Raw genomic sequence first — 25647 nt, forward strand, 5'->3', positions numbered from 1 at the left:
GTGCAGCTCTGAGCACAGCTGTTTGCTGGGGCGTGCCCTCACTGTGTGCTCAGGTGTGCAGGGGGCTACAGGTGTGCCCTGCCGTGCCATGCTGTGCTGGGTCACGTCACACCGTGCTGTGCCATCACACTGTGCCACGTCATGCTGTGCCAGGTCACACTCATGCCAAGTTACATCATCCTGTTCCATGCCATGGCATTCCATTCCACACTGTGCCACGCTCTACCATGCCATGTCACACTGTGCCAAGCTGTGCCAGCCCCATGGATCGTAGCTCCGCACGCAAGAGCCAGGACCACATGGGCCCTCCTCAACCCTTAGAGATCGCTTTCTTGGTGCCAACACAGGTAAATGGGCTTCCACTGCCAGGAAGAGTGCCTGGGAGAACGGGATCTGGAGGAAGGACCACTGGGCTGTGCCAGACACATTCAATTCCCAGCATCAGAACCCCATGCTGGCTCCTGATCCAGTCAGGAGGGTGCAGAGGGTGCCGCCAGTGGGGGCTCAGGACACCCTGGAGCACCCCATCTTTGTCCCCAGGAACAGTGTGGCAGTGGACAGAGGCCTCCGGCACCATTGGGAGCAGCTGTGGGGCTGGGGGACCCACCAGGACCCCCTGACACATAACCTGGGGGACTCCATGGGGCGATGAAGGCTGGAGAGTGTGGGAGATACAGGGATGATGAGGTGGGTGCTGTCATTCCAACCAAGCTGGGGCTAGAGCTGGGGGAATCTGGAGTGTGACCAGAGGGGATACTGCAGAGGGTACATCAGAGAGGGTGCCATCGGCATGGGATCCATTGGAGGGGTTCCATCAGAGGGGGTCCACCCATCAGAAGGGTCCCACTCGAGGAGTCCCATTGGAAGGAGTCCCCCATCAGAACGGTCCCTTTGGAGCAGTCCTATCAGAGGGCATCCCATTGGAGAGGGTCCTATCATCTCCCCCCACCAGCTCTGGAGGGACCCCAACCCACCCAGGCACATGGACATAGCTCCAAGCCCACAGGCAGCCCCCAGCACACAGAGGGATGGAGTGACAGGGGTCCCTGTCCCCATCTCCCCCACTGTGCCCAGCCCTCCCCGCTGTCCCATTTTGGGGGCAGGGGGCGTCAGCCTTCACCCCCCTCCCCATTCGGCAGCACTGGGGACAGCTGGGCACTCTGCTGCCAGCACCCATCTCCCTTCATCCACCACAATCCGCAGGGATCACCCACATCCACATCCCACGGGAGCCGCGGGGATGCAGGACAGTTCCCTGGCCGTACCCCTCGTCCCACTCCCCTCCGCGTTCCCCTCCCTCTGCTCTCCCCCCTGCATCTCTCTCCTCCTCCTCGCCCTCCCGGCTCCCCCCGGCTCTGGGTAGCACCAGCAGCTCCTTGCGTGGCAGATTGCTGCCTAATTAGTTTAGAGGGAAAACTTAATTGAATTAACTTTTCACAGCTCCAGCAGCCCGACAGTGGGGCCTCGCTCCGCGCCAGCCCCACGCCCTGATCGAATTAACTTGTTTAGCAACCTGTCCGCTCGGCCGCGCAGCTGGGGTGGGCGCGGGGGGGGAGGCACCACCAGCACCCACCGGGGGCTCGGGCGGGGGAGCGGAGACAGAGATGACCAGCCAGGGGCGGGGGGGGCTGTTCCCAGGGAACGGAGTCCAGGAGAGAGCAGGACCCTTTGTGGCTTGAGACGTGGGGCAAAATGCGGGATGGGCATGGGGCAGGCCATAGGGCAGGACAGATGGCAGGACACGGGCCAAGAGACACGGCAGGACATGGGGCAAGATGTGGGGCAGGACACAAGACAGGATATGGGATAAAACACAGGGCAAGACACGGGGCAGGATGCACAGCAGAAAATGGGGAAGGACACAGGTTAGGACAGGAGATGGGACAGAATATAGGGTAGAAGGTGGGACAGGGTGCGGAGTTGGATAAAGGGCAGGACATGGGGCAGGACAGGTTCGAACCGATCCCACAGGACGCAGCCAGAGTTCGTTCTTCCCCCGCCCCCCCGGCCTCCTGGGGGGCCCAAAGCCCTTCATTGGACACAATTAGACTTCTAAATCCTCTTTGGTGAAAGTGTTTGTCTTGAAAATGTCCCAAATCCCGCCAAATCCTCCCCAAATCCTCCCGCATCCCCCCTCCCCGCATCCCCCTCTGGTGCCGCTGAAAGGGGCGAAAGCCTTTTCCTTGGTCCCTGCAGGGGGCTGGGGGGATGGGGTGCTTTGAAATTCATCCGGGCTGAAAATTGGGGAGTGGGATTGCAAAGGCCAGAGCCCCTCTAGGAGAGAGGGGTGGGACTGAGTACCCCTCCAAAGCCTCCTGCTCTCCGCATGCACGCGGGGACAGTGGAGGACACCCAGGGATGGGGTCTGGTGGCGTTGCTGCCCTCCTGCCCCTGGGATGCTCAGTCCCAGAGGCATGGCATGGCGACAGGGATGGAGATAGGGATCAGGATGGAGATGCATGTGGGATGGAATGACATGGGATGGGGACAGAGACGGGAGTGGGATGGGGACAGGGACAGGACTGGGATGGGATGGGGATGGGAATGGGGATGGGGATAGGATGGTGATGGCGTTGGGGACAGGGATGAAACAGACGGATGGGGACACGGGGGGAAGGTCCGAGCGCTGGTCCCAGAGCGGGCCTGCCGAGTGCTGCTCCGGGGGGTGCCCAGGGGCCGCTCCCCCTCCCCGCCCCGAAGTGGCGGCTGCCGGAGTCGGCCCGAGGTGGGGGGTGCGTGCGCCCACGAAGGGTTAAGGGGGGCGGGGGGCTGCGGGGAGGGGGGGTGTCGGCTCCGCCCGCTCCCGCCGTCCCCGGGAGATATTGTCATGCAAAAGCCCCCGGCGAGCGCAGCCTTTGTCCGCGCTCCCCCCGCCGGTATATTAACGGGCCGGGGCGGCGGCGGCGGCGGGGGCGGGCGGGGGCCCGGCGGGCAGGAGGCGGCGGGGACGGGCGGGCGGCAGCCGGGGCCGCACCGGACTCGCCATGGACTACTCCTACCTCAACTCCTACGAGTCCTGCGTGGCCGCCATGGAGGCGAGCTACGAGTTCAGCCCCTGCAGCCAGGCGGGCTCCTTCCAGTACAGCCCCATGCGGGGGGGCTTCGGGCCCGCGCCCGCCTGCGCCCCCCTCGCCTCCGCCAGCTGCGCCCTGGGCGCCCTCCGCGACCACCAGCCCTCGCCCTACTCGGCAGGTAAGGGAGAGGGACCCGCCGGGAGCCACCAGGGACATCCCCCGGTTCCCTGGACGGGCGTGAGGGAGCGGCCGCGCCGTCGGGGCTGGCAGGGATCGGAACTGGCGGGGACCCGAGCTGCCGGGGCTCGGGACCGGCGGCTGCCGTCGATGTCAGGGCTCGGTGCCATCGGTTGCCGGAGCCGTCGGTCTCCCGTACCGTCCGTCAGTGCTCGGTGCCGTCGGTGCCCGATACTGTCGGTTCCCGGAGCCGCCGCTGCCCTGTACTGCAGGACTCGATGCCGACGGTGCCCATTACTGCCGGTTCCCGGTAGCGCCGGTGCCCGATCCCACCAATTCCCGGTACCGTTGTTGCCCAGTACCGTCAATGCTTGGTGCTGTCGGTGCCCGATACCATCGGCTCCCGGTGCCGCTGGTACCCGGCACTGTCAGGATTCGTAGCCATCGATTCCAGGTACCGTTGGCGACCGATATCATCGGTTCCCGGTGCCCCCAGTGCCCGACACCGTTAGTGCTCGATGCCGCCTATTCCCGGAACCGTCTGTTCTCGGTGCCGCCAGTGCCCGTTCCTGCAAGGTCCCGGTACTGTCGGCTCTCGGTACCATGAGTGCACGCTGCCACTAGTGCCCGGTGCTGCCCGTTCCCGTTGCCGCCGGTGCTCGGCACCCTCAGGCTCGATGCCGTCGGTAACGGCTGCTGTCGGTCCTCGGTGCCGTCAGTTCCCCATGACATCGATTCCCGGTGCTACCGATTCCTGGCATTGTTGGTGCTCGGTCCCGCCGGTTCCCGGTGCTGCCGGTGCCCGCAGCCCAGGCTGGCCCTGCCTGGCTCGGTCCCCACCGCCCCCTGTCCCGCGTCTCCCTGCTCGCCTCCGCCGGTGGGGATGAACCCTCCCAAGCACGGCCGCGGATCGCCGGGGATCCCTGGAGCGGTGGTGGCCCCAGAACGGGGCTGGGGGAAGGTCCTCGCCGCTGGGACCCCGCTCCCCGCTCCGCATTCGTTGCCACCGCCGAGGCGCTGCCTGTGGTTGCGCCGACAACGAAGGAGCCGCCGATTGGTACCGGCGGCCCCATCCGTGCCGGCACCGCATTGCCCCCCCAGCCCCGCTCCTGCCCCGAGGCCCCGCGTCCCGCCGGCAACGAACGAAAGGGACCGGAGGCGCAGCGGGGGCAGCGATCCAGCCCTGCCTTCGTTCTACCCGCCCTGCCCGGTTCATCCTGCCCGGTTCATCCTGCCCGGTCCATCCCCTGATTCATCCTGCCCGGTTCACCCCTTTTCAGTTCACCCCAGCCCAGTTCATCCTTCCTGATTCATCTGTCCTTGGCCGGTTCCTCTGCCCAGTGCATCCCCTACCCGTTTATTCCCGGTCTGTTTCTTCCCAGGCGATCCTTGCCCAATCCTTCCCTGCCCCGTCCTTCTCTTCTCGGTGCATCCCTTCTCAAGTTCCCCCCTACCCAGTTAATCCTCCCCGGTTCATTTATTCCTGGCCAGTGTCCCCTGCCCAGTCCGTCCCTTCCCAGTCCATCCCTTCCCGGTTCATCTGTGCCCGATCCATCCCTGTTCAGTCCATCCTTGAGCTGTGCATTCCTTCCCAGTTCACCACTGCCGAGTTAATCCTCCCCGGTTCATCTATCCCTGGCCAGTGTCACCTGCCCGGTCCATCCCTTCCCATTCATCCCTTCCCAGTCCATTCCTTCCCAATTCATCCCTTCTCAATTCATCCCTGCTCAACTCATCCCTGCCCGATCCATCCCTGCCCCGTCTTTCCCTTCCCGGTGCATCTCTTCTCAGTTCACCCCTACCCAGTTCATCCTCCCCGATTCGTCTATCCCTGGCCAGTGTCGCCTGCCCAGTCCATCCGTTCCCAGTCCACCCGTTCCCAGTCCATCCCTTCCCGGTTCATCCCTGCTCAATTCATACCTGCCCGACCCATCTCTGCCTAGTGTCTCATGCCTGGTGCATCCTTTCCTGGTCCCTTTCTTCCGAGTCCATCCCTTCCTGGTCCATCCCTGCCTGATGCCCCCTGCCCAGTGTGCCCCAGTGTCCACCACAGCCCTCCCGCTGTACCGGCCGCACTGACTTCCCGTTTCTCTCCCAGTTCCCTACAAATTCTTCTCGGACCCGTCGGGGATCAACGAGAAGCGGAAGCAGCGGCGGATCCGGACAACATTCACCAGCTCCCAGCTGAAGGAGCTGGAGAGGGTGTTTGCCGAGACCCACTACCCCGACATCTACACCCGCGAGGAGCTGGCCCTCAAGATCGACCTCACCGAGGCCCGGGTGCAGGTCAGCTCCGGGGAGGGAGGAGGGGGTGGGGGGTTGGGGATGGAGGTGCGGGGCTCTGATCCCACCAGAGCGGGGATCCTGACCATGGGACGCTGCTGCTCTGCTCCCTGCATTGGGAGGGGGCACAGGAAGGGACTCGGCCTTGGCACCAGCGCAGTCAGGGGACATACTGTCGACACAGCCCTGCTCTGCTGGGAGCTCGGGGGACAGCCTGGCTCCCAGTAGTGTGCAGGCATTGGTTCATGCCACAGCACTGTCACTGTCATCAATGATTTAGTCCAGTCCCAAACACCTTGAGGTTGGTGAGAGTCCATGGAGGACAGAGAGTGGCCCTTTGTGGGTGCAGATGTCCCCTGCATCAGTGCAGATTTCTCTTGTGGGATGCAGACACCCCGTGTAGGTGCAGATTCTCCTTTGTGAGTGCAGACACCCTGTGTCAAAGGAGAACCCTCTCTGTGGGGTCCTTCTGTGTGGGATCCCCCCCTGTGTCAGTGCAGACCCCCCTTTATGGCTGCAGACCCCCCTCGGTGGGTGCAGACACCCCCTTTGTCAGAACACCTGTCCCCATAGGAATGTAGGGACCCACAGGAGTGGGGGTCTTGGCCCCCTCCCTCCCAGGGGGAATGGTGAGTGAAGCAGACCCCACTGTTGGCACCATGGGGATCTGGGGGGTGCAGGCTGTGGGGGTGGGCTCTGACCCCGCGAGGTGCAGGTGTGGGTGCAGTGTGAGGATGTCCTCTCCCCATTTCCCTCCTCTGCCAAACACCAGAGCACACGCCTGTGCCCGGCGTCGACCTCACAAATCCACATTATTGTGGATACATGGATCCCTCTGGTGATGTGGAAGACATTTCCCCCGAGGGAATGGAGGGTTGTGGGGGGGACCCCGGAGCCTGGGAGGGCTCCCAGGGACCATGGCAAGGGGTGCTCCCATCCCCTCCATCCCCTCCAGGTGTGGTTCCAGAACCGTCGGGCCAAATTCCGCAAGCAGGAGCGTGCGGCCAATGCCAAGGGTGCCAGTGGCACCGGCAGCACCGGGAAGAAGTCGGAGCCGCGCTCCTCCTCAGAAGACGACGAATCCAAGGAATCCAACTGCAGCCCGACTCCAGACAGCACGGCGTCCCTGCCCGCTGCTGCCATCGGCAGCCCCGGCGGCAGCCTGAGCCCCAGCCCTGGCGCGGGGGCACCCCTGGGACCCGGCCATGCCCCCCAGCCCCTCAAGGCACCCCTCTGGGCAGGGGTGGGGGGCGGCAGCGGTGCCCCCAACACGGCCGAGCTGCTGAAGGCCTGGCAGCCCACCGAGGCTGTGCCGGGACCCTTCTCCGGCGTCCTCTCCTCCTTCCATCGGAAACCAAACGGCATCAAGACAAACCTCTTCTGATCGCTGAATCGCCGGATCCAGCTGCCCCCCAACCCCCCTTCGGCCCCCACCCTGCACCCTCCACCCACCGCCCCCACCACGGACCCAGCCACGATGCTTCAGCAAACGGGGAGAGGGAGCAGGGACCGCCCCCGCCACCTCCCGGACCCTGCGCTGATGGGACGGACCCGGAGTGGGGGCAGCTCCCACCGCCACCGATGGGTGCTGCGGGACCATGGGGTGCCAGGCGGGGGGCACCACCCCCACGCTCAGACAGCGTGCCCCTGGCAGAGCCTTCGGGTTTGGGGGCTTCCGGCGCACTCCAGGTTTGGGGGTAGATGCGGGGCTCCCCACAGCACTGCGGGTGCTCCAGCATCGCCCCAGGAGACCCCCCCCCCTCAATGGGCTGTGCCGCTGGGCTGGGGGCGAGGAAGCACTTTATGGGGGGGCTCTGGGGGCCACGGGGTGCGCAGTGCCGGGGAGTCCGGCACGGAGACGCCCCTTGGGGTGGGGAGGAGTTGATTTCCACCAGATCCTGCCTGCTGACATGGATTCCCCCCCAGCAGCACCCCGGCGGGAAGAAGACACACCCCCCCACCCCTTTCCCCCCCCGAAGACTTTGGGGAGTAAACGCAGGGCTGGGAGGTTCAGCACTCACCTGCATTGCTGCAGGCATTGCCAATGGGGACGGGGCACCAAAACTGCTGGGGGTGAGGTGGCCTCCTTGAGGGGGCTGTTGTGAGATGGACCACCCGGAGCAGCCAGTGGGATGTCTCGGAGTAGCCACGACCCCTTGCCAGCAGCAGGCTGGCGGGAGCTCGGGTGCAGCTGGGACCCCCCCGCCCATCCCCGCCCAAAGGGTCCCCGAGGGGCGGTGGTGCTGGTGGGCCCCTCGTGCCCAGCCACCCACTACACTGGTGCTGCCATGCTGGTGGGCTTCATGGTGAGGATGCTGGCAGCCCACCCACGTGTCCCTGTTCCCCCTGTATCCCTCCCAGTCCCCCCCGAGGTGGGTTCCCCACTGTTTTTTGTTTTTTAACCATTCTGTAATTTATTACCCACATTTGCAAATGCCACCAATCCAAATTAAACTTAATTTATTGACGCTGCTGCTGGCCCTCAGCCCTTGCTGCACCCCACCCCCACCTAGGGCTGCAGGGGTGGGGGTGCTGCATAGTCCCCACCCCTAAACCCTCTGAAACCCACCAGAACCCCCCAGGTGATGCCACAGACCCCCAGCACCTTAGGGATTATTTTGGCTGCTCCCCACTTGAAGACCCCAAGCAGCTGCAGGAAGGTGAGGGGGCACCCCATGGGAAACGCCCTCAAGTGGGGTGAGGAGAGGGATGCCCCACACAGGCCCCTGGCCTCTAAGGACCTTTTGGGCGGTGATGATGAACAAGGTCTTGGGGGCATTGGGATGGGGACAAGAAGCATGCGAGGCTATTGGGGGAGCAGTCTGAGGTACACAAGGTGGGCAAGGAGACAAAGGACCTGGTCCCCACCTTGCTGGGACCAGTACAGCCAGCTTGGGAGGGTCACAGATCATGCTGGGACGCAGTTCTTCACCCTGGTTCCCCATCTTGCCCCCCTCCCCAGACCCTTCCTCGCCTCCCCACACTGAGAGCTCCATCACACCCATTGCAAGAAACATGACAAAAATCACTCCAGATTTACCAAACACTGGGCACAACAAGATGGGGGTTTAGTGGGGGAAGTTCACACCGAACACCCCAGTTACAAACAGAGGGGGGACGCTGGGGGATGCCAGGGGGGCCTGGCCCATCCTTCATCTCAGCCGGAGTGGGGGGATGTGGGGTGTGGGGTAGCATCCCCCCCATCCCCCCTGGGGACAGGGAGAGCCTGGGGGGGGGCATCCCAGTGGGGAAGGCACGGTGGGAGGACCCCTGTCCTGGGGACCCCCACCCTGGGGGCCCTCCCAGAAGGACACTTGGCAAGGCTGGGGCTGAGCACCCACAAGGGGACCCGGCTGCCAGCCCTGCTGCCCCCAAGGGCAACACAAACCCCGGGGGGATGGACCCAGCAAGTACCTAATGGGCAAACTGGGTGGGAGTGGGGGTATGCCCCGGAGGCACTGGTGGTGTGGGGTGGGCTCTGGGGGAAGGCACTGATCTGGCTCTGCTCTGGCAGGATTCCTGGGCTGGGGATGGGACTCCCAGCACAGGGACAGGCACTCCCAGAGTGGGGATGGGGACCCCACCACACAGGAATGGGACCCCTGTGGTGGGGACAGGGACCCCGGGGGTGGGGACAACACCCACCCAGGTGAGGACGGAATCCCCAGTATGGGGAAGATAGGAGCCCTGGGGACAGAACCTCTGGGTGGGATGGACCCTCAGGGTGGTGATGGGACCCCTGGGGATGGGAGCAGCACCCCCAAGGTGGGGACAGGACCCCCAGGGTGGGAACAGGACCCTCAGGGATGTGGGACAGGCACCCCTAGGGCAGGTCCCATCCCCATGGTGGGGATGGGACTCCCAGGACTGGCGACAGGGACCCCTGTGGTGGGGACAGGGACACCTGGGCTGGAGATGGAACCCCTGGAGGTAGGGGCAGGGACCTATGGGGTGAGGACAGGAACTCCCAGGGATGGGGACAGCACATCCAGGGTAGGGATGGGGATCATCAGGGTGAGGGTAGAACTCCTGATGTGCAAAGAGAATGTGCAGGGTGGGGACAGGATCCTACGGAATTGGGACAGGGACCTACAGCAGGGGGATGGGACCCCCAGGGATGGTGACAGGCACCCCCTGGTGCCACCTTCCAGGGTGGGAGTGAGACATCCACGTTGGGAACAGGGACCCTCGGGGGGATAGGTGCCCTGGGGTGGGGACAGGGATGCCCAGGGTGGAGACAGGAACCCTCACAGTGGGGATGGGATGTTCAGGGTGGGAACAAGATCCTTAGAGGTGGGGATGGGGACCCTGAGCTCTGACTAGTGTTGTCCATGGCGGCAGGCTGAGCTATCCCATCCCATCCCATCCCATCCCATCCCATCCCATCCCATCCCAGGCATCATGAAGGCACTTGGGTTGAGACACGACTTTGCTCAGAGCCTCCTCCTTCTAGCTGTGAAGGGCCATGGGGGGAGCCAGGATCCCAGGGTTACCCTCAAACACCCCCTCCCCTATCCCTTCTCCCAATAAATAAAAAATAACTTAAATATGAGGGCACCCTGTAGGAACCCTCATGTGAAATTATCTGACCAGGACCCACCACCCTGCTGTCCCCCCATGCCCCCTTCCCATGCCATTACCCCACATCCAGGGTGGGGGGTGGGCTGTGGAGGTCCGGGGGCTTCCACTGGCTGCTGGTGATGGTGGGATGAATGTATGCAGGATGTCGGACTGTGGGATGAAGGATCCTCAGCTGCAGGATGCACGGCTGCAGGATCTGGGATGCATATCCATGGGGCCCAGGATATGTGGCCGCAGGATACTGGGCAGCGGACACACGGCCACAGGATCTGAGGGATCTGGGATGCACAGCCGCAGGATCCGGGATGCACGGCTGCAGGATGCTGGGCCACAGGGTCCGGGATATGTGGCAGCAGGATGCAGAATGCACAGCCACGGGATCCAGGATGTGTGCATCTGTGGGACGCAGGATGCTGGGCCGCAGGACACAGGACTGCAAGGTCTGGGATGCATGGCTGCAGGGTTTGGGATGCTGGGCCATGGGATGCACGGGATGCTGGACGTGCGGTGGCAGCTACTTGCGGAGCTGGAGGCTCTCCAGAAGGACGCGCTTGTGGCCAGGCTCCAGCACTCCAGCCTCCTCCAGGTCCTCCTCTGTGATATCACTGGGAATGAGACACAAATGTGGGGCTCTCTGCCCCCGAGGGGCACCCCAGCCTCGGGTGGGGTCCCCACCTGGGGGTGTTAAGAGCCCCCACTTGGGTTGCTGGGTGCCCCCTCAGGCTCCATCCTGTCCCTGCTGTGGCGTTTTGTGACCCTCAGGGGGCAGTGGGGATCCCCAGAGACAAAGGGCACCTTGGGGCAGCTGGGACCCCTGAGAGCAATGGGGCCCCCCTCAGGGCAGCACAGAACCTTTGGGGGCAGTTGGGACCTCCAGGGGAAGCAGGGACCCTCAGCGGGTAGTGGGGAACCCCCAGGGACAGTGGGGACCATCAAGGGCAGCACCCCCATGGACCTCCGCAGAACCCAGGCATCACTGACACCCTGGGGAAGACACAGACCCGCTAGGTCGGCCAGGCTGGTGGTGGGAGTGGGTGGGGGTCCCTCCCCGCCGTTTTGGGGGGCTGCTCACCTGAGGAACTCCAGGTCATCCCAGCCATTGCGCACCAGCCCCTCCTCGTACCGCTCCAGCCCCAGCGCCCGCAGCCACTCGCCCACACCGGGCACGGCGCCCACACCACGGCCCAGCGCCTGCACCCCAACAGCCTCAGCACCATGGGGCCCCCAAAAGGGAGCCCCAGCTGAGGTGCTGAGGACCCCTGCCCACCCTGTTATCACCCACCTCCTCAGCAAGGTCCTCCTGGATGCTCTCCTGGATGGAGTGGGGAGGGAAGGCAAGGGGGCGGCCATAGTCGGGGTGCAGGCAACGGGGAGGCAGCCCCCCCTTGGCCAGCAGTGGCGGTGGGGGGACCACTCTCCCCTTCCCACCCCCGTAGTCCACCTCACTCAGCGTCTTGGCCATCTGCAGCACGGAGCAGGAACGGTCATCCAGCAGCCCTCCTGGCAGCCCCCCGGGAGTGGGCAGGCCCCCAACTGCAGGCAGCCCCCCGGTAACAGGCGTCCCACCAGCCCCCTCCATCCCAAATCCAGCCCTGGCGGCTGGGGGTGGCCGGGGGTGCAGCTTGGGTAGGGGAGCCTCTCCAAAGGCAGGAGGGTGGGATTTGGGGTCCTCACACCCAGTGGACACTGGCAGCTCCTTGGGGATGCCAAAGAAGGTGTTTGGGGGGAGCTCCAGCTCCCGCGGCAGTGGCGGCGGGGGAAAATCCGGCGGCGGCAGGTTGAGGGTGCCAAGGTCCTCTTCCTCATCACTCTCACCACCCCGGCTTGCCGAGGGGCACCGGCAGCGCTCCGGCACTGCCAGCTGCACCTTGGCCTTGGGGGGCTTGCCAGGGTCCCCTGGCACCAGCAGCTGGTGGGGGACGCCCTCCAGCACGTAGTATGCTGGGTTGTTGAAGCTGTTCTTCAGGGGACCCCCTGACAGCTCTGGCACTGCCTCCGCCTTGGACCTGCGGGCACAGGGGTGAGCATGGCACCCCCAGACCGCTCCCCCTCCCTAGCCCTGCCCATACTCCCTCACCGGCTTGGGGTAGCCTCATCCCTGGGGGGGCCGCGGTGTGCGGCAGGGGGCCGCGGTGCTGCTGCAGTGCTGCTCTTCTCAGGCTCCTCTGGGAGCTTTGCCAGAGTGGTGGTGGGGGGCTCAGCACTGGTGGGCTTCCGCCCTGCAGACCTGGCAACAGGAGGTGTTGGGTGGCCCATGGGGCTTGAACCTCCGCAATGGGTTCAGACCCTGAGGACACCCAGGACAAGGTTCAGACCCCGTGGAATGAGTCTCAGCAGCCCAAGTCAGGGCTCAGATGCCCAGGATGGGGCTCAGCCCTTCAGCACAGGGTTCAGTCACCAAAACACAGCCAGCGCCACATTCGGAGGCTGAGAGCCCCATCCCTGCCCTGTATGGCACAGAAGTGACACCTGGACTGTCCCCAGTCACATCCCACACACCAACCCAGAGGAATGCTCTGAGCAGTACCTGTGCTCAGGTGAATCCCTGAGACCTCCTGGCCCATAGGAACCGGTGCCCCCCACCCTGCCGAGCCCTGTCCCCCATACTTGGCATAGTCCTGGGTGGCCCTGGCACCTGGCGGCACCTTCCCTTTGCTGGCTGTCGTCTCATCCTTATCGACGCTGATCCACTCTGCCAGGGGACAGGGGCTCAGCAGTGGAGTCCTGTCCCCACCATCCCCCCTAGGGTGAGGGGTCCTCACCATAGAGCCTCTCGCGGGTGCCCAGGCGCTCCGTGGGTACCCGGACCTTCATGGAGCCACGGATGTTGCCTGTCTCCTCACCGCGGTGGGACAGGTAGGTGAGGAACTGCTGCGCTGTGCTGCCAATCATCGACTTCAGGGCAATGACACACTCCCCTAGGGGTGACAGTGGGGGAAGTTGGGCGTCTGTACCCCACAGACCCCCTGGTGATGGGGCAATGCTAGGGGGTGCTGGAGTGGACACTCACCGTAGGACTCGTAACCGTCAAGGGATTTGACAGTGAGCAGGAGGTGCTGGTCCTGCAGGTACTCAATCTCGGAGAGGATGGGCTTCAGCTGTGGCCAAGGGGATGGGGTGCTGGCACTGAGTGGGGGTCTCCCTGCCTGCAGCTTTCCCCAGCACCCACCCTGTCAGCCCCCAGCCCCTCCTCACCGTGGGCAGCTGCCGGGAAGACCACTGCACCTTGAGGAAGTTGATGTTGTCACTGCTCTGGCTGTCGTTCTCGAAGCTCTTCTTGAACTCTGTGGTGGTAGAGGGAGATGGCATCACCACATCAGCCTCCCAGGACCCCATGAGCTTCCTGGGACCCCTCTCAAGCCCTTTGGGACCTCCCACTGCTATCCCAGCTCTCACCTTCCAGGCAAGTAGAATAGAACTCGATGAAAAACTTGGTACGACTGGATGTCTTCACAATGGCCTCTATGCTCTCAAACTCGATGTATGCCTGCTCTGAGGACTTGGAAAGCCCTCCATGGAGAAGCAAGGCATTGGAATCCCCCTGGGACCTCCCCACTTAGAGGGAGAGGTTGGACCATGGAGGGGTGGGGGGACAGCAAAGTATCCCCATGGGCATAGGCACCTTTCTTGGAAACGAACTGGGATGTCACTCCCACTTCAAAGGAGCCGAAGACGGGCGAGTGGTCACTGGTGACAATGTCATCTGTGCACCCTGCAGCCAGTGCAGATGGGGAAGCAGTCAGGATGGAAGGGGGACTGTCCCCAGAACAGGGAGGAGGGTGCTGGGGGTGGTAACACTGCTCACCGTAAGCATTGCAGTTGACGTGAGTCTCAGGGTAAGACTTCCAGAGGATGCGGTCGCACCAGGATGGCACGTTGGTACGCACCTGGCGGGGGGGGGGAGCGGGTGGGGGTTCAGATTGGGGTGTCCTCCACTCCCCTGACTCCCCCTGCCCCAGCACCTACCCCCGTGGGCTTCTGCTTGTGCCAGACATAGGTGTCCCGGGAGCCTCGCTCATAGCGGTATGTTGGGGGGAAGGTGATCTCCTCCTCACCTGCAGGGACAGCAGTGGGTCAGGACAGTCCCAACAGCAGGGGCTGCACCCCCAGACCGTCTTGGAGCCCCCCTAGTCCTCACCGAAGCGCAGGAACACTTTGTGCTTCTCCTTCTCCAGGTTGAGCTGGTCCACCTTCAGCAGCGGCTCCAGCTCCTTGCGGCTGATGTAGTTGAGGATCTCCTGCAGGACAGAGGGGCTGGCACTGGGCTGGGAAGGAGACCCTGACACCCCCACCCCCACCCCCTTTCCCAGACCTGGATGTCCATGTCTAGGCGGTAATTGAGGTCCCCGAACCAGAAGAGGTGGGTGAAGCGAAGGGAGATGTCAAAGGAGCTCAGCTGCTTATCCCCCAGTGAGAGCAGGCGCAGGATGTCCAGGTAGTTCTGGTTCCTCCTGAAGCACAGGACACAGGGATAGCGTATCACAGACATGGGGACAGGGGCAACAGCCCTCTCCTGGCCCAGCCCAGGGTGGGGGTGCTCACCGTGCAGTCTTCTCATTGCCGGAGGTCAGGTGGCAGTTGACAAAGCCAAAGGAGGTGCCATTGAACATGAAGGAGACACCCACAGCGCCTTTGTTCCCTGTGAGGAAATGGGGACATGGGATGGGATCAGGCAACCCCTGATCCTCCCTCAAGGATGGGCACCCAGCTGGCTCCAGGTCGCGGTGATGGGGCACAGTCCCCACCTGGCCAGCCAGCACGAGCACGTGCAGCCTGGCACACACCCAGAGCCTTCCTCACGAAACACAGCCCCCCAGAGTCCCCCTCGTGTCAAGCACACTCATGCACAGCCTCCTCATGCAACACAAACGTTCCCAGAGCCTTCCCTGTGCGCTGCACATAAAGCCCTCCTCGTGAGACACACACACAAACCCCTCCTCATGCAACACACATGCTCTGGGACCCCTCCCTGTGCATCAACAAGACCCCTCCTTGTGCAACACACACACTGGGACCCCTCCCCATGCAATGCCCACATACCAGGACTCCTCATCATGCAAGGTACACATGCTGAGACTCCTCCTCATGCAACACATGCAACAACAGAACCCCCCCACGAGGCAGATACCCCAGGACCCCCCCAGTGCAGTGCACACTCCCTGTGTCCCTCTAGGCCCTGCTGTGCCCCTACCCAAGGTGTTGGCGATCCCTGTCTTGACGCTGGAGGTGCTGACGTGGCTGATGCGGTTCTCATGCTCTGGCTTCACCAGCACCACCACCTTGATGTTCCACAGGGACTGCATGGCCACCTGTGGGTGCCAGCACCCTCAGCCCCCTGCCAGCATGTGCTGGGGCCTCTGGTGCATCCACAGTGGATGCTCATTACTGCTTCATCCCAGCCTCTCCCACCAAAGGCTGTTCCCCAGGGAATCCCACCACCATCAACCAGTATCCACAGCTACCCAGCACCAGGAGAGCACCCCAAAATACCTGGTGTCAGCAGACCTGGAGCACCCACAGCCACCCAGCACCACGAGAGCACCCCCAAACAGCCAGTGTCACAGAGCCAGAGCACAGCGAACCCCGGGACACTGAGCATCACACACCTCCACCACCCACCGGTGCCTGCACCCACAGCCCCCAGGGTCCCCTGGACCCCCTGGTTCTTACCGGGCGGTATTCAACCTCTGTGAAGTCCTTGAGGACAGTGCGCAGAAAGTCCACCCACTCCTTGTCCCCCAGGGAATTCTCCTGGGTGCCGAAGACGTAGATGTCATGCGGTATGGCCATTGTCACCTCATCCAGGGTCTTGCCCAACCCCTTGGAGGTGATCCACGAAGTGATGTTCTTCGGGGGGGGAACGCTGCCTGCAGGGGGTACAGCACAGTTAGGGGGGACCCCAGGGCCTTGACACCCCACCGTGGGCCGCCCCCGACCCCGCTCACCCATGTTCCAGGTGCCAATGAAGACAGAGATCATGTCAGGCTCATCCTGGTGAGAATGCTTGTTCTTCATCAGCTGCAGGAGCTGGCAAAAGGCCTCGCGCTTCTGCAGGAGGGGGCAGTGAGGGGGGGCAGAGGGGCCACCCACAACCCTCTCCAGCCCCCCTGCTTTGGCTCAGCCAAACTTGGCATCTTCAGGGCATGGAGGATTGCCTCAGGGACATCACCCAGCCATCAGACACCAGTACCCAGCGCCTGTCCCCAAGCCTTACCAGGGCCCAGGGGTTAGATCCTGCCCCACCCCATCCCCACAAGGGACCCCTTGTCCCCTGCTACCCCCAGCTGAGCATTACCCACCCGGGCACTGACAAAAACGAAGTCTTTCCGTTGCGTTTTATCCTTTTCCTTCTCAAAAACGATGCCCAGTTTGTTCTGCACCCGCTGCGACTTGATCAGCTGCCGGACTGGCAAGGAGTGGCAAGAACTGGGAGGGTGCTGGGTGCCAGCTGGGTGCTGCAACCCCCCCAGTCCATGCTTTGGGGGACCCCCAGGATGGGAACACCCCCGGCATGAGGAAATCCCCCAGATTCCAGCCCACCGAGCCCCACAGGGATGCTCCCCTGCACAAAGGCAGTTCCACGCGTGCTGGGGCCCCCCAGATGCCTCCCCACTCACTCTTGTCATGGGTGAAGGTGTTCCAGTCCTCCTGGGAGTCCTTCTGCTTCTTCAGCACCACTAGCTTCCCCCCCTCCACATCCACGCTCAGCGTGTACTTCTGTGACTTCCCAATCTTGGTCAGGTCTCCCAGGGTGATATCCAGCTTCACCTGCCAGGGGACACTGGGATGAGGGAGGACACAGGGGAGACCCCAGCACCCAATCTGGCATCTGACCTCCCCCAGAGACACCTAGGAGTCTGTGCCCTCAGTGTCACACCAGAGGCACTCAGCTGATGCCGAAATCCCCTCAAAACTCCAAAACTGGGCAGGGCAGAGGGTAGGGTAGGGCTCACCTCAAATGTCTGCACTGGGATGCTCTTGGCCTTGCGGGACAGGGGCTGGGGGTTGGTGGCGGGGGTGGCCGAGCTCATCTCCTGCAGGGCTTTCAGTGCCTGCCAGAGCCCCCAGCAGGGTCAGCCAAGAGTTCACCAGTCCCCCCAGCTCCACCAACCCCTCCAGTCCCACCAATGTTCCAAGCCCCGCCAGCCCTCACAGTCCACAGGGCACCAATGGCCCCCTCAGCTCTACCAGCACCAGCTCCACTGGCCCTCCCCAGTCCCTCTGGTGCCTCAATCCCACAAGCCCATCTCCAGACCCCCAGCTCCACCAGCCTAGCAATCCCTGTCAGCTGCCCCAGTCCCACCAGTGCCCTCAGCCCCACAGCCCCTCCAGTTCATCCAGACCCCTCAGGACACCCTCATCAGGCCATCCACTCCTGCATCCCCAGCCTCACCTTCTTCTCGATGGAGGACAGGAAATCTTTCAGCACAGAGAGTTTCAGCACCAGGCTCTCCAGCTCCTGCTCTCCGCTCTGCCCTGCTGTCTGGAACCCCCAGCAGGTCACCCCAGCACTGGGATGTGAACCCCACACCACCACAGATCCTCCCTCCCCACCCCAAGCGGCAGGGTCCCTGGGATGGGGTAGGATGCTGGGTATTTCTCCACAGGCTTTCCCACCACCCATGGTGGGGTCTGTGGGTGCAGACCATGGTGGGGGGTTGCCACTGCTGTGTCCCCATACTCCCCTCACCTGCTGCAGGATCTTGGAGACCATGGGGGAGCTCTGCTGGTCAAACACCTTGGAGAGGATCTCCAGCCCTGCCAACACCTTGTCCACCTCACTGGAGGGGCAAGAGGAGCCAGCTCAGTGGGTGGCACAGCTGTCCCTCCATCTGCCCCAGCGTCCAGCACCCACCTGTGCAGCCGTTTGCAGGAGGTGACGAGGGTTTTGTTGAGGTGGGGGAGGCTGTTAGCCCCTCCCTTCACCGCCTCCAGGTCCAGGGTGTAGCTGCCCTTCAGGTACTCGTGGGAGATGCTGCTGAGCCCATTGGTGCTACAGACAAAGCACTCAGGGGGTAAGAGCCAGCAGGGAGGAGCAGGGGACAGAGAGGGCACAGGCAGGAGACAGACAGACCCTCACCTCTCCACTGGCCCCTCCGGCACAGATGGTCCCAGGCCAGTGGGGCTGAGCCCCGCCGAGCTGCCAGAGAAACTGGTGGAGCCGGAGCGCGGTGGCAACGGCGGCTTATCATCCTCTCCATCTGCAACGGGGCAATAAGGGGCCAGTCACCACCACCCCAGGGGCCTCAGGACGCTATTCACCCGCCCATGTCACCCTGCCATACCGGAGTAGTCCCTGTCCTCCGCGGTCTCCTTCTCTTTCTCCCTCTCGACAGGGAAGAGCAGGGTGCAGACCAGCCCCTGGTTGGGCTGCAGGTACAGGGCAATCAGCTCGCTGAGCGTCTTGAAGCGCCGGACCTGCACCCCCTGTGACGTCTGCGGGGACGTGGAGACACTGGGGCCATCAGTGCCTGCAGCCAGCATCACTGGACCCCCCAGGTGGAGACACCACCAAGCAGGGAACCCACCACCCAGGGATGCCACCATGCAGGGACCCCCAGGCAGGGATAACACCTTGCAAGGATCCCCTCATGCAGAGCTGCCACCATGCAGGGATGTTCCCATGAAGAGACGCCCACACAGGGACCCCCTCATGCAGAGACTCCCATGAAGATATCCTCCCACACAGAGATGCCACCGTGCAGGAACCCCTCCATGCAGGGGCCCCCATGCAGGATGGGGGGCTGACCCCACAGCCTCCCGGTGGAGAGCAGGCCCTGGTGCAATGGAGCCTGCAGGGCTGGTAGGTGGGCTGGCAGGGTGCAGGCAGCAGCCATCCCTTGGCCTCCTCCCTCCCAGGAGCAGCTTTTCCTGCCCGCCTGGCCAGCACAAAGAGGGTTCTGTTGCTCTAAAAATACCCGGTGCCACAGCCAGCCAAGACGAGCACAGCCAAGCCATCCGGCACAGTCGGGCACGCATGTGGCACTGGGCCAGGGCTGAGCCCAGCACAGCCAGAGAGACAGGCAAACTCACGGCATGAGGTCAACACTGAGCACTGCTGAGCTGGAGACCCCCACTGCCCGTGAGCCACAGGGTGTCCCATGCCTGCGCTGCCCACCTGCACAGCCAGGAAATCCTCCTCGTCCGGCAGGATGCGGTAGGTGTGGACGTGTTTCTGGAACCTGTGGCAGCAGGGAGGGCATCAGGGTGCTGGGGGTTGGGTGGCATCCCCCCACCTGCCTGCATGGCCCCCACCAGCCCCAAAGGGATGCCCAGTACTCGTCCAGCCAGACCCCTACTTCACCAGCACTCACAATGAGGAGCTCCAATACCGCTATCCCCCATGGCATGCAAGGAGCTGACAGGGAAACCCATGGAAAACCGACGGGAAAATGCTTGCAGGATGGGTACCGGGAGTCCTGGATAGGTGCTGAGAGTCCCAGAGGGACTCCCCCACTTGCTCTGACCCCACCATTGCTGCCCTGGCCACACTGCCTGTCTGCGCCAGAGGCACTGTCCCCAGCTCACAGCACAGGCAGGAGCTGGCAGGCGCAGTGTGAGGAGCCAATTCAGTTTTAGTTATGCCTCAACAATGGCTGTCGGAGGCATGTGGAGGAGAGGTGCACATGTGCCACGTGCAGGAGGCAGCTAGAAGAAGCCTTGGTCTCTGGGAGGACTTCGCCTGGCAACACCTCCCATGAGGCAGGCAGCAGGAGATACTGTGGAGGGGCTTCTCCAATCAGGTCACGAAAAGGTCTCTGCCAACAGACGGCAAAGAAAGGTTGGTTCCCTGTCCTCGGGTGGACTTTGGGAAGGGCCAGAGGGGTATAAAAACCGACTGCGTCACAGCTCGCTGGGTCTTGCTCCTGCTCGCTGCTCCCGCTCACTCCCTCCTTTGCCATAGCCTCCGCCTGCCTTCTGGCTCTCCTGCCCTCGCTGGCTCGCTCCCACACCTGTCCTGCCTTCCTGTGTGCCTGACCGCCGCCTTGCCACTTCGCCCCGCGTCCTTGCCTGGGCTGCCTGCTTCCAGCCCTGCCGCGCCGATCACTGCCCGCCCTGCCGCCCCGATCCAGCCGGTCGCCATGACCCTGCCCGGGGTCCTGCTCCTCCCGTCCCCAGTGCCCACTCACCGCGTGTCCGGCGCCGTCGCCGCGGGAGCCGCGCCCCGCCGGGAGCCGCGCAGGCCCGCTAAGAGCCAGCCCGGCCACCGGCAGGCAGCGTGCACACCCCCCGCCGCCTGGACACCGACAGCACTGCCCTGCCTCGCTGGGGGTAACACCCTCTTTTCCTCTCTGTCCTCTCTCTCTCTCTCTCCCCTCTCCCCTATTCCTTTTCCATTTTCCTTTCTTCTTTTCTGTCTGTTCTAGCCCTCTTTTGTTTGGGCAACTCCTTTTCCTTCTCCTTTTTGTTACCAATAAACGGTTTTTCAGATACAACGTTTGCTTCATTTGGCTTAATTTCATCCCGACCATCCATTTTTAAAAGAAGTCTCCGCAGTTCCCCACAGTGGAACGTGACACACAGGCAGGAGCTGGCAGGAGCAGGCAGGACCTGGCAGCCAGGACGCCAGGAAACAATTTATTTTCCAGTGGAAGCTGACAGGAACCAGGGACGTGATCCCGGGGCAGGGGTGACGGGCAGCGCTAAGAGATGGGGTGACAACATCAGGGGCTGCAAGAAGCAGGATTGGGACCCATCCCCATCTCAGGGACTCCAGGAGACAGGGAGCCTCGGCACTGCCAGACCTCCCCACTCCAGTGCTGTCAGCAGGGATGGTGGCTTCTCAGCTGGCCTGTGGCCACAGAGGTCACCATGAGCATCGAGGTGGCTGTCACCACACCAGAGCCACTGGTCCACTCGGCTGCTGTGCCCCCTGGCCCGGTGGCACCTTGACACAGGGCTGGAGGACTGGGACAAGGCAGCATCCCTCCCCCCATGCTGTGCCTGGACAGGGTGCCATGCCCCTACATCCTACCCCACAGTGTCAGGTCCCCTGGTGTCACCCCACAGTTCTGGTTACCCTGCCACCACCCAACAGCACCAGGTCCCCTGGTGCTACCACACCCCCTGCAGTGCCAGGTACCCCATTTTTCCTCCCTCCTCTGCAGGTATGACCCACCCCAGCACCGTTGGGGTCTTCCCAGGTGCCCCACGCCCAGTCAGAGGTCACTGGGGGGTGGGACCACAGGGAACCCTCCAAGCGGTAGGGTAGCTGAATGGGAATCCACTATGGGGGGCCTATATGGAAAACCCCGCTGGGCTGGGTAAGGGCATCAGGAGCTCCCAGCTCAAAGGAGTCTGTGGGAGAATCCCAGCTGGTAGGATGGGGGGGCACAAAGAGACAGCCCCAAATGAAGGTAGCATAAGGGGTCTCTGTGGGAAGTCCTAATGTTCCATAGCAGGAACACCAGTGGAGGTGCGATGGGGGGTGCAAGCACAGCACCAGCACAGCACCAGTATGTAGAACTCCAAATTGGAGGGGGAAGGAGCAGGACCCCTAGAAGGAACCTCAGCTGTGGGGGAGGACAAGGGGTTCCCTATGGATAACCAACAGGGGGCTGGAGGGACACCCAGCACAGGGCCCCCCTGGCTGCCTAGTCCCGCACCATTGGTGGCTGCTATTTTGGTGAGCCATGACGGGGGGGCCAGAGAGCACCGGGCTTGGACACAAAGAGCCTTTATGCGGGAGCAACGGGACTCCCCTGTCAGCTCTGACGCACAGCCAGCACCCTGCCACAGCACAGCAGGCACCCCCATGTCCCCAGTGCCCTGTGGCGCACAGAGGGGCACCTACCACCCTACTCCACCAAGAGGGAGGTGTGGGCACTGTGCCGAGGGGGACACCATATGCCCACTGGCAGCACCCTGGCACTGGTGTCCCCATGAACTGGCAGTGAGCCAGGATGAAGGCTCCAGCCCCCATGCTCCTGTGGGACACCACACCAGGACTGTCCCCGCTGGCACTGCTCACCAACCGGCAATGTCAGCATGCCCTGTGGTGCCACTGCCACAGCACTGTGGGTTCCAGTGATGCCCCAATATGCCACAGTGAGGCCACAAGTGAGACACCCCGGTATGCCACGGTGAGACACCCCAGTGTGCCATGGTGTGGCATGTGAGGGCACAGTGAGAGGGCCTGGTTTGCCACATCCAGCCCGGTGAGGCCATGATGCACCGGCGGGAGGGTTAAAGGAAGCCGACGCTGCCGGGATCCCGCTGCAGTTCCCTTTCCTCCTCCTGACCCTGCAGCTATTTTTAGGGCTCCAGCAATAGCCGGGGCCAATGGCCCCACAGCCCTGTCCACCCACTCACTGGCAATGGGGGTGCCTGGTGCGATCACACTACCAGGGACTCCCAATAGTCCTTATTGGAGTGCAGCCTCTCAACTTGACATCCCCATGACGGGTTTTGCCATGCTGCGTGGTCCCATCCCACAGCCCAGCCATGTGGCATCCATGGCCTCCTCGCCAGGCAGTGATCCCGCGGGGGATCAATGAGAGACACCCCTTACCCAGGCACCTGCACCACCATGCTCTCTGCAGCCCCCTGTCACCCACACTGGTGCCACAATGACCTCCTGCCCCATGGCACCATTAGGTGCCAGAATCGCGTGCTCTCCCAGTGCTGTGCCCGCTGCTGCTCGCCAGCCCAGCTTTGTGGTGGGGAGCCAGTGCCCAGAGCCATGCTGTGCCCACGTGGCTGGGAAACTGTATTTGCCACTGTCCACGGACAAGAACAACCATGCCACCATGCAGACTGAATGCCTGACGCCTGCATGTGGCACCAGCACACAGCAACCCCAGGCCAGGGCAGGCCAGCTCACAGTGCACTCCCAGTTCTCCCACAGGCTCTCAGGGCACAGAAAAGCTTTGAGTTGATGTGCCCTTACCACCACTCCACAACCACATCAAGGTCCAGGTGCTGGCACAGGTAGCCAGCCTCAAGCAAAGCCAGTGGCATGCCCTGGGAGCTCCCCAGGAGCACCCCAGCACATGGAATGTCACCAGCACACTGAGCTGCCAGAGGCCCCAGGTATGGTGGGGTGCTGGGATGCACCACCAGGCAAAGGCACTTCAGGACCCCCAGGGCTGTCAACACTCACACAAGACCTGGCACAAGCTGAGAGCCATGGAGTCCCATGGCACAACTCAAGGGCACAAAGCTGTCCCCCCTCCCTAAGTTGCGGACCCCCACACATGAGGGCAGGAGCTGGGGCCCCTCAGTGCCATGGGTAGGCTCGGGAACCCCAAGAGTGTGGGGGAGGGGCCAGGCCCCCCATCTCATAGACCCCCATGGTAGCAATGTGGGTGTCACAGCCCCCCTGGAACCAGCCCAGTATCCCCCCAGTGCCCAGAGATCCCCAGCCCCTCCAGCACCCCCCCATCTGTTGGTGTCTGGTCTCCCGGGACACCCAGGCCAGAGTGGGTGCCATTCCCCTGATGCCCTGTGTCCCAGAAGTGCCCAGGTCCCTCTGAACCCCCAGGTCTCCTCATGTCTGTGCCCCGCCAGCACCCACTGACCAGAGCTGCTCCAGTCTCCCTGTACCCAAATTCCTATCAGCCGAGTTCTCCAAATTCCTAGCAACCCCCACAGTACTGGTGACCCCCATGGACGCTGCATCACCCCAGGTGGGTCCCTGCCTCTGCCTGCTGCCCTCTTGGTGTTGCTACCCCCCCAAAGCTCCCTGCGTGCTCCCCTGGATCCGTTCTAGTGATCCCTACTGCTTCCCCTGCCAGTGCTCCCTTGGAGCCCTCCCTCCCGCCCTCGGTTCCTCTCCCACTGTTCTTCCCGGGCCCCTGCCAGTGCTTCCCTGGACACCCGCCCTGTGTACCCCAGTGCTCCCCTGATTCCCTGAAGTGACCCCGCCACGACGCCCCAGTGCTCCCCTGGTACCTCGCTGGTGCTCCTCCAGATCCTCCCCGTTGTTCGCCCAGGACCCACCCCCGGCTCCCCTCCCGACCCCCTGCTCTCCTCGGACCATCCCCGAGGCCTCTTCGGTGCCCCCCTGAATACTCCACTCCTACGCCCGGATCTCCCCCGGTACCCCCGCCCCGTTTCTCCCGGGACCCCCCCAAAGCTCCGGCGGTACCTCGCCGGTGCTCCCCCAAACTCCCCCCTGCTGCTCCCCCAGGGTCGCCCCCGGTCCTCCCCCCGACACCCTGCCCGTGCCTCCACAGCTCCCCCGGCCCCAAGCCGGTCCCCTCCCGGTGCCCCCCCCGCTCCAGCCACCCCCGATGGCCGCTCCCGGATCTCCCCCTATGCCCCCCCGGTACCTCGTGGGTGTCCCCCCGGCACCCCCCCGCCCGCACCCCACTCACAGCAGGCAGAGCGCGTAGGCCCCCGCCACGCTCTCGCTGTCCCGCACCAGGAAGCTGCCGTCCCGCCCGGCCCGCGCCAGCTGCTCCTCGGCCGCCGCCCGGCTCAGGTCCCGGTGGTACCAGGGGGGCACCGGCACCGGGGCTGCCCCTCCCGCGCCCCCCGCGCCCCCCGCGCCCGCCATGCTCCGCCGCCGGGGCCGCGCCGCGGGGCCGCGCTCTGAGGGGGAGGGGGGACCCGGGGGGCGGGCTCCGGGGCGGGGAAAGGTGGGGGGACGGGGACATCCAGGGGACACGCGGGGGCTTCGGGCGTTGGGGGCACCGGGGGCCCCCAGGGGGGCACCGACCAAGTACCCAGGGGCGCACGGGGAGATCCGGGATGGCCACCGGGGGGGCGGTCGCGGGAGGAGACCCGCGGGGGTGGAAGGGGCACCGGAGGGGACCCGCGGGGGATCCTGGGGGAGCAGCAGGACGGAGCTTGGGGGAGCAGCAGTGAGGTGACGGGGGAGCATTGGTGGGGTCCTGGAGGTCGCACCGCGAGAGGCACCGGGGCAGATCCGGGGCCATGAATAGGATGTTCAGGGGGGCATCTGGAGGTCCGATCGAGGGGCACCGAGGGACGGAGAGCACCGGGTAGCGGGCAGCAGTAATGGGGAGGATGGGGAGCACCGGGGGGACGCACCAGGGAGGGGGGAAGCATTTGGAGAGACAGGGACACCAGGGGAGCAGCGGGGGATTGGGGGTACCCAGGGGCGTACCGAAGGGAGAGGCGGGGGCACCGGCAGTGTGAGGGTAGCAGGGAGCCGGGCACTGGGGAAAGGGGGGCTGCTGTGAGGCAGGCCTGGGCCCGGGCTGGGACCAGGGGCTGAAAAAGTGGGGGGCACGACCGGGTTTCGCCATCAAAACCGGGGACTTCTCCATGGCCCAGGGATCGGGACAGTGCCACCCCACAGCTGGGATCACGGAGCATGTGGGGAAAAGAGACCCCTGGGGTGGGCTCCGGACCGGCAGAACTCCCTTGACAGCTATGCTCTCCCCGGGATGTCCTCCCCTTTTTCCCCATAATTTTCCCAGTCCCATCCTGTGCACCAGTGAGGTAATGCCCAGTGTCAGTGATCCCCGGAGCTGTGTCAGGTGCTGGGACACATTCAATGATCCCATCCCCCTGGGCCCCAGTGGCAAGCAGCCCTGTGCCTTCTGCTTTGCCCGACACAGTGGTTTGGGGGAGGCAGTGCCAGGGAGCCAGGTTGGTCGGTACAAATGAATGGGTCTGCTTC

General features: G+C 63.8%; 2 protein-coding genes across 2 annotated transcripts; one reads left to right on the forward strand and one right to left on the reverse strand.

Moving 5' to 3' along the window:
• The first annotated feature begins 2962 nt into the window (after positions 1-2962).
• Positions 2963-7947, forward strand: PHOX2A (paired like homeobox 2A). The gene is made up of 3 exons (XM_032098050.1): positions 2963-3192; positions 5290-5477; positions 6430-7947. The coding sequence occupies exons 1-3, from the start codon at positions 2985-2987 to the stop codon at positions 6856-6858; spliced, it is 825 nt and encodes a 274-aa protein (XP_031953941.1). The 5' UTR covers positions 2963-2984; the 3' UTR covers positions 6859-7947.
• Positions 7948-8478: 531 nt separating this feature from the next.
• On the reverse strand, positions 8479-24566 carry INPPL1 (inositol polyphosphate phosphatase like 1). The gene is given in 27 exon segments (XM_032098038.1): positions 8479-10660; positions 11128-11246; positions 11338-12061; positions 12133-12282; positions 12663-12747; positions 12818-12973; positions 13066-13153; positions 13251-13339; positions 13452-13565; positions 13678-13767; positions 13861-13942; positions 14022-14110; positions 14194-14293; positions 14368-14506; positions 14598-14694; positions 15247-15364; positions 15726-15922; positions 16001-16103; positions 16355-16461; positions 16673-16823; positions 17009-17107; positions 17449-17538; positions 17746-17836; positions 17911-18256; positions 18341-18491; positions 19174-19237; positions 24374-24566. Coding segments are annotated over 27 exon segments (3912 nt in total). The 5' UTR covers positions 24556-24566; the 3' UTR covers positions 8479-10569.
• Positions 24567-25647: the final 1081 nt, after the last annotated feature.

The sequence above is a fragment of the Corvus moneduloides genome, chromosome 2, assembly GCF_009650955.1.
Source record: "Corvus moneduloides isolate bCorMon1 chromosome 2, bCorMon1.pri, whole genome shotgun sequence".
Taxonomy (NCBI): domain Eukaryota; kingdom Metazoa; phylum Chordata; class Aves; order Passeriformes; family Corvidae; genus Corvus; species Corvus moneduloides.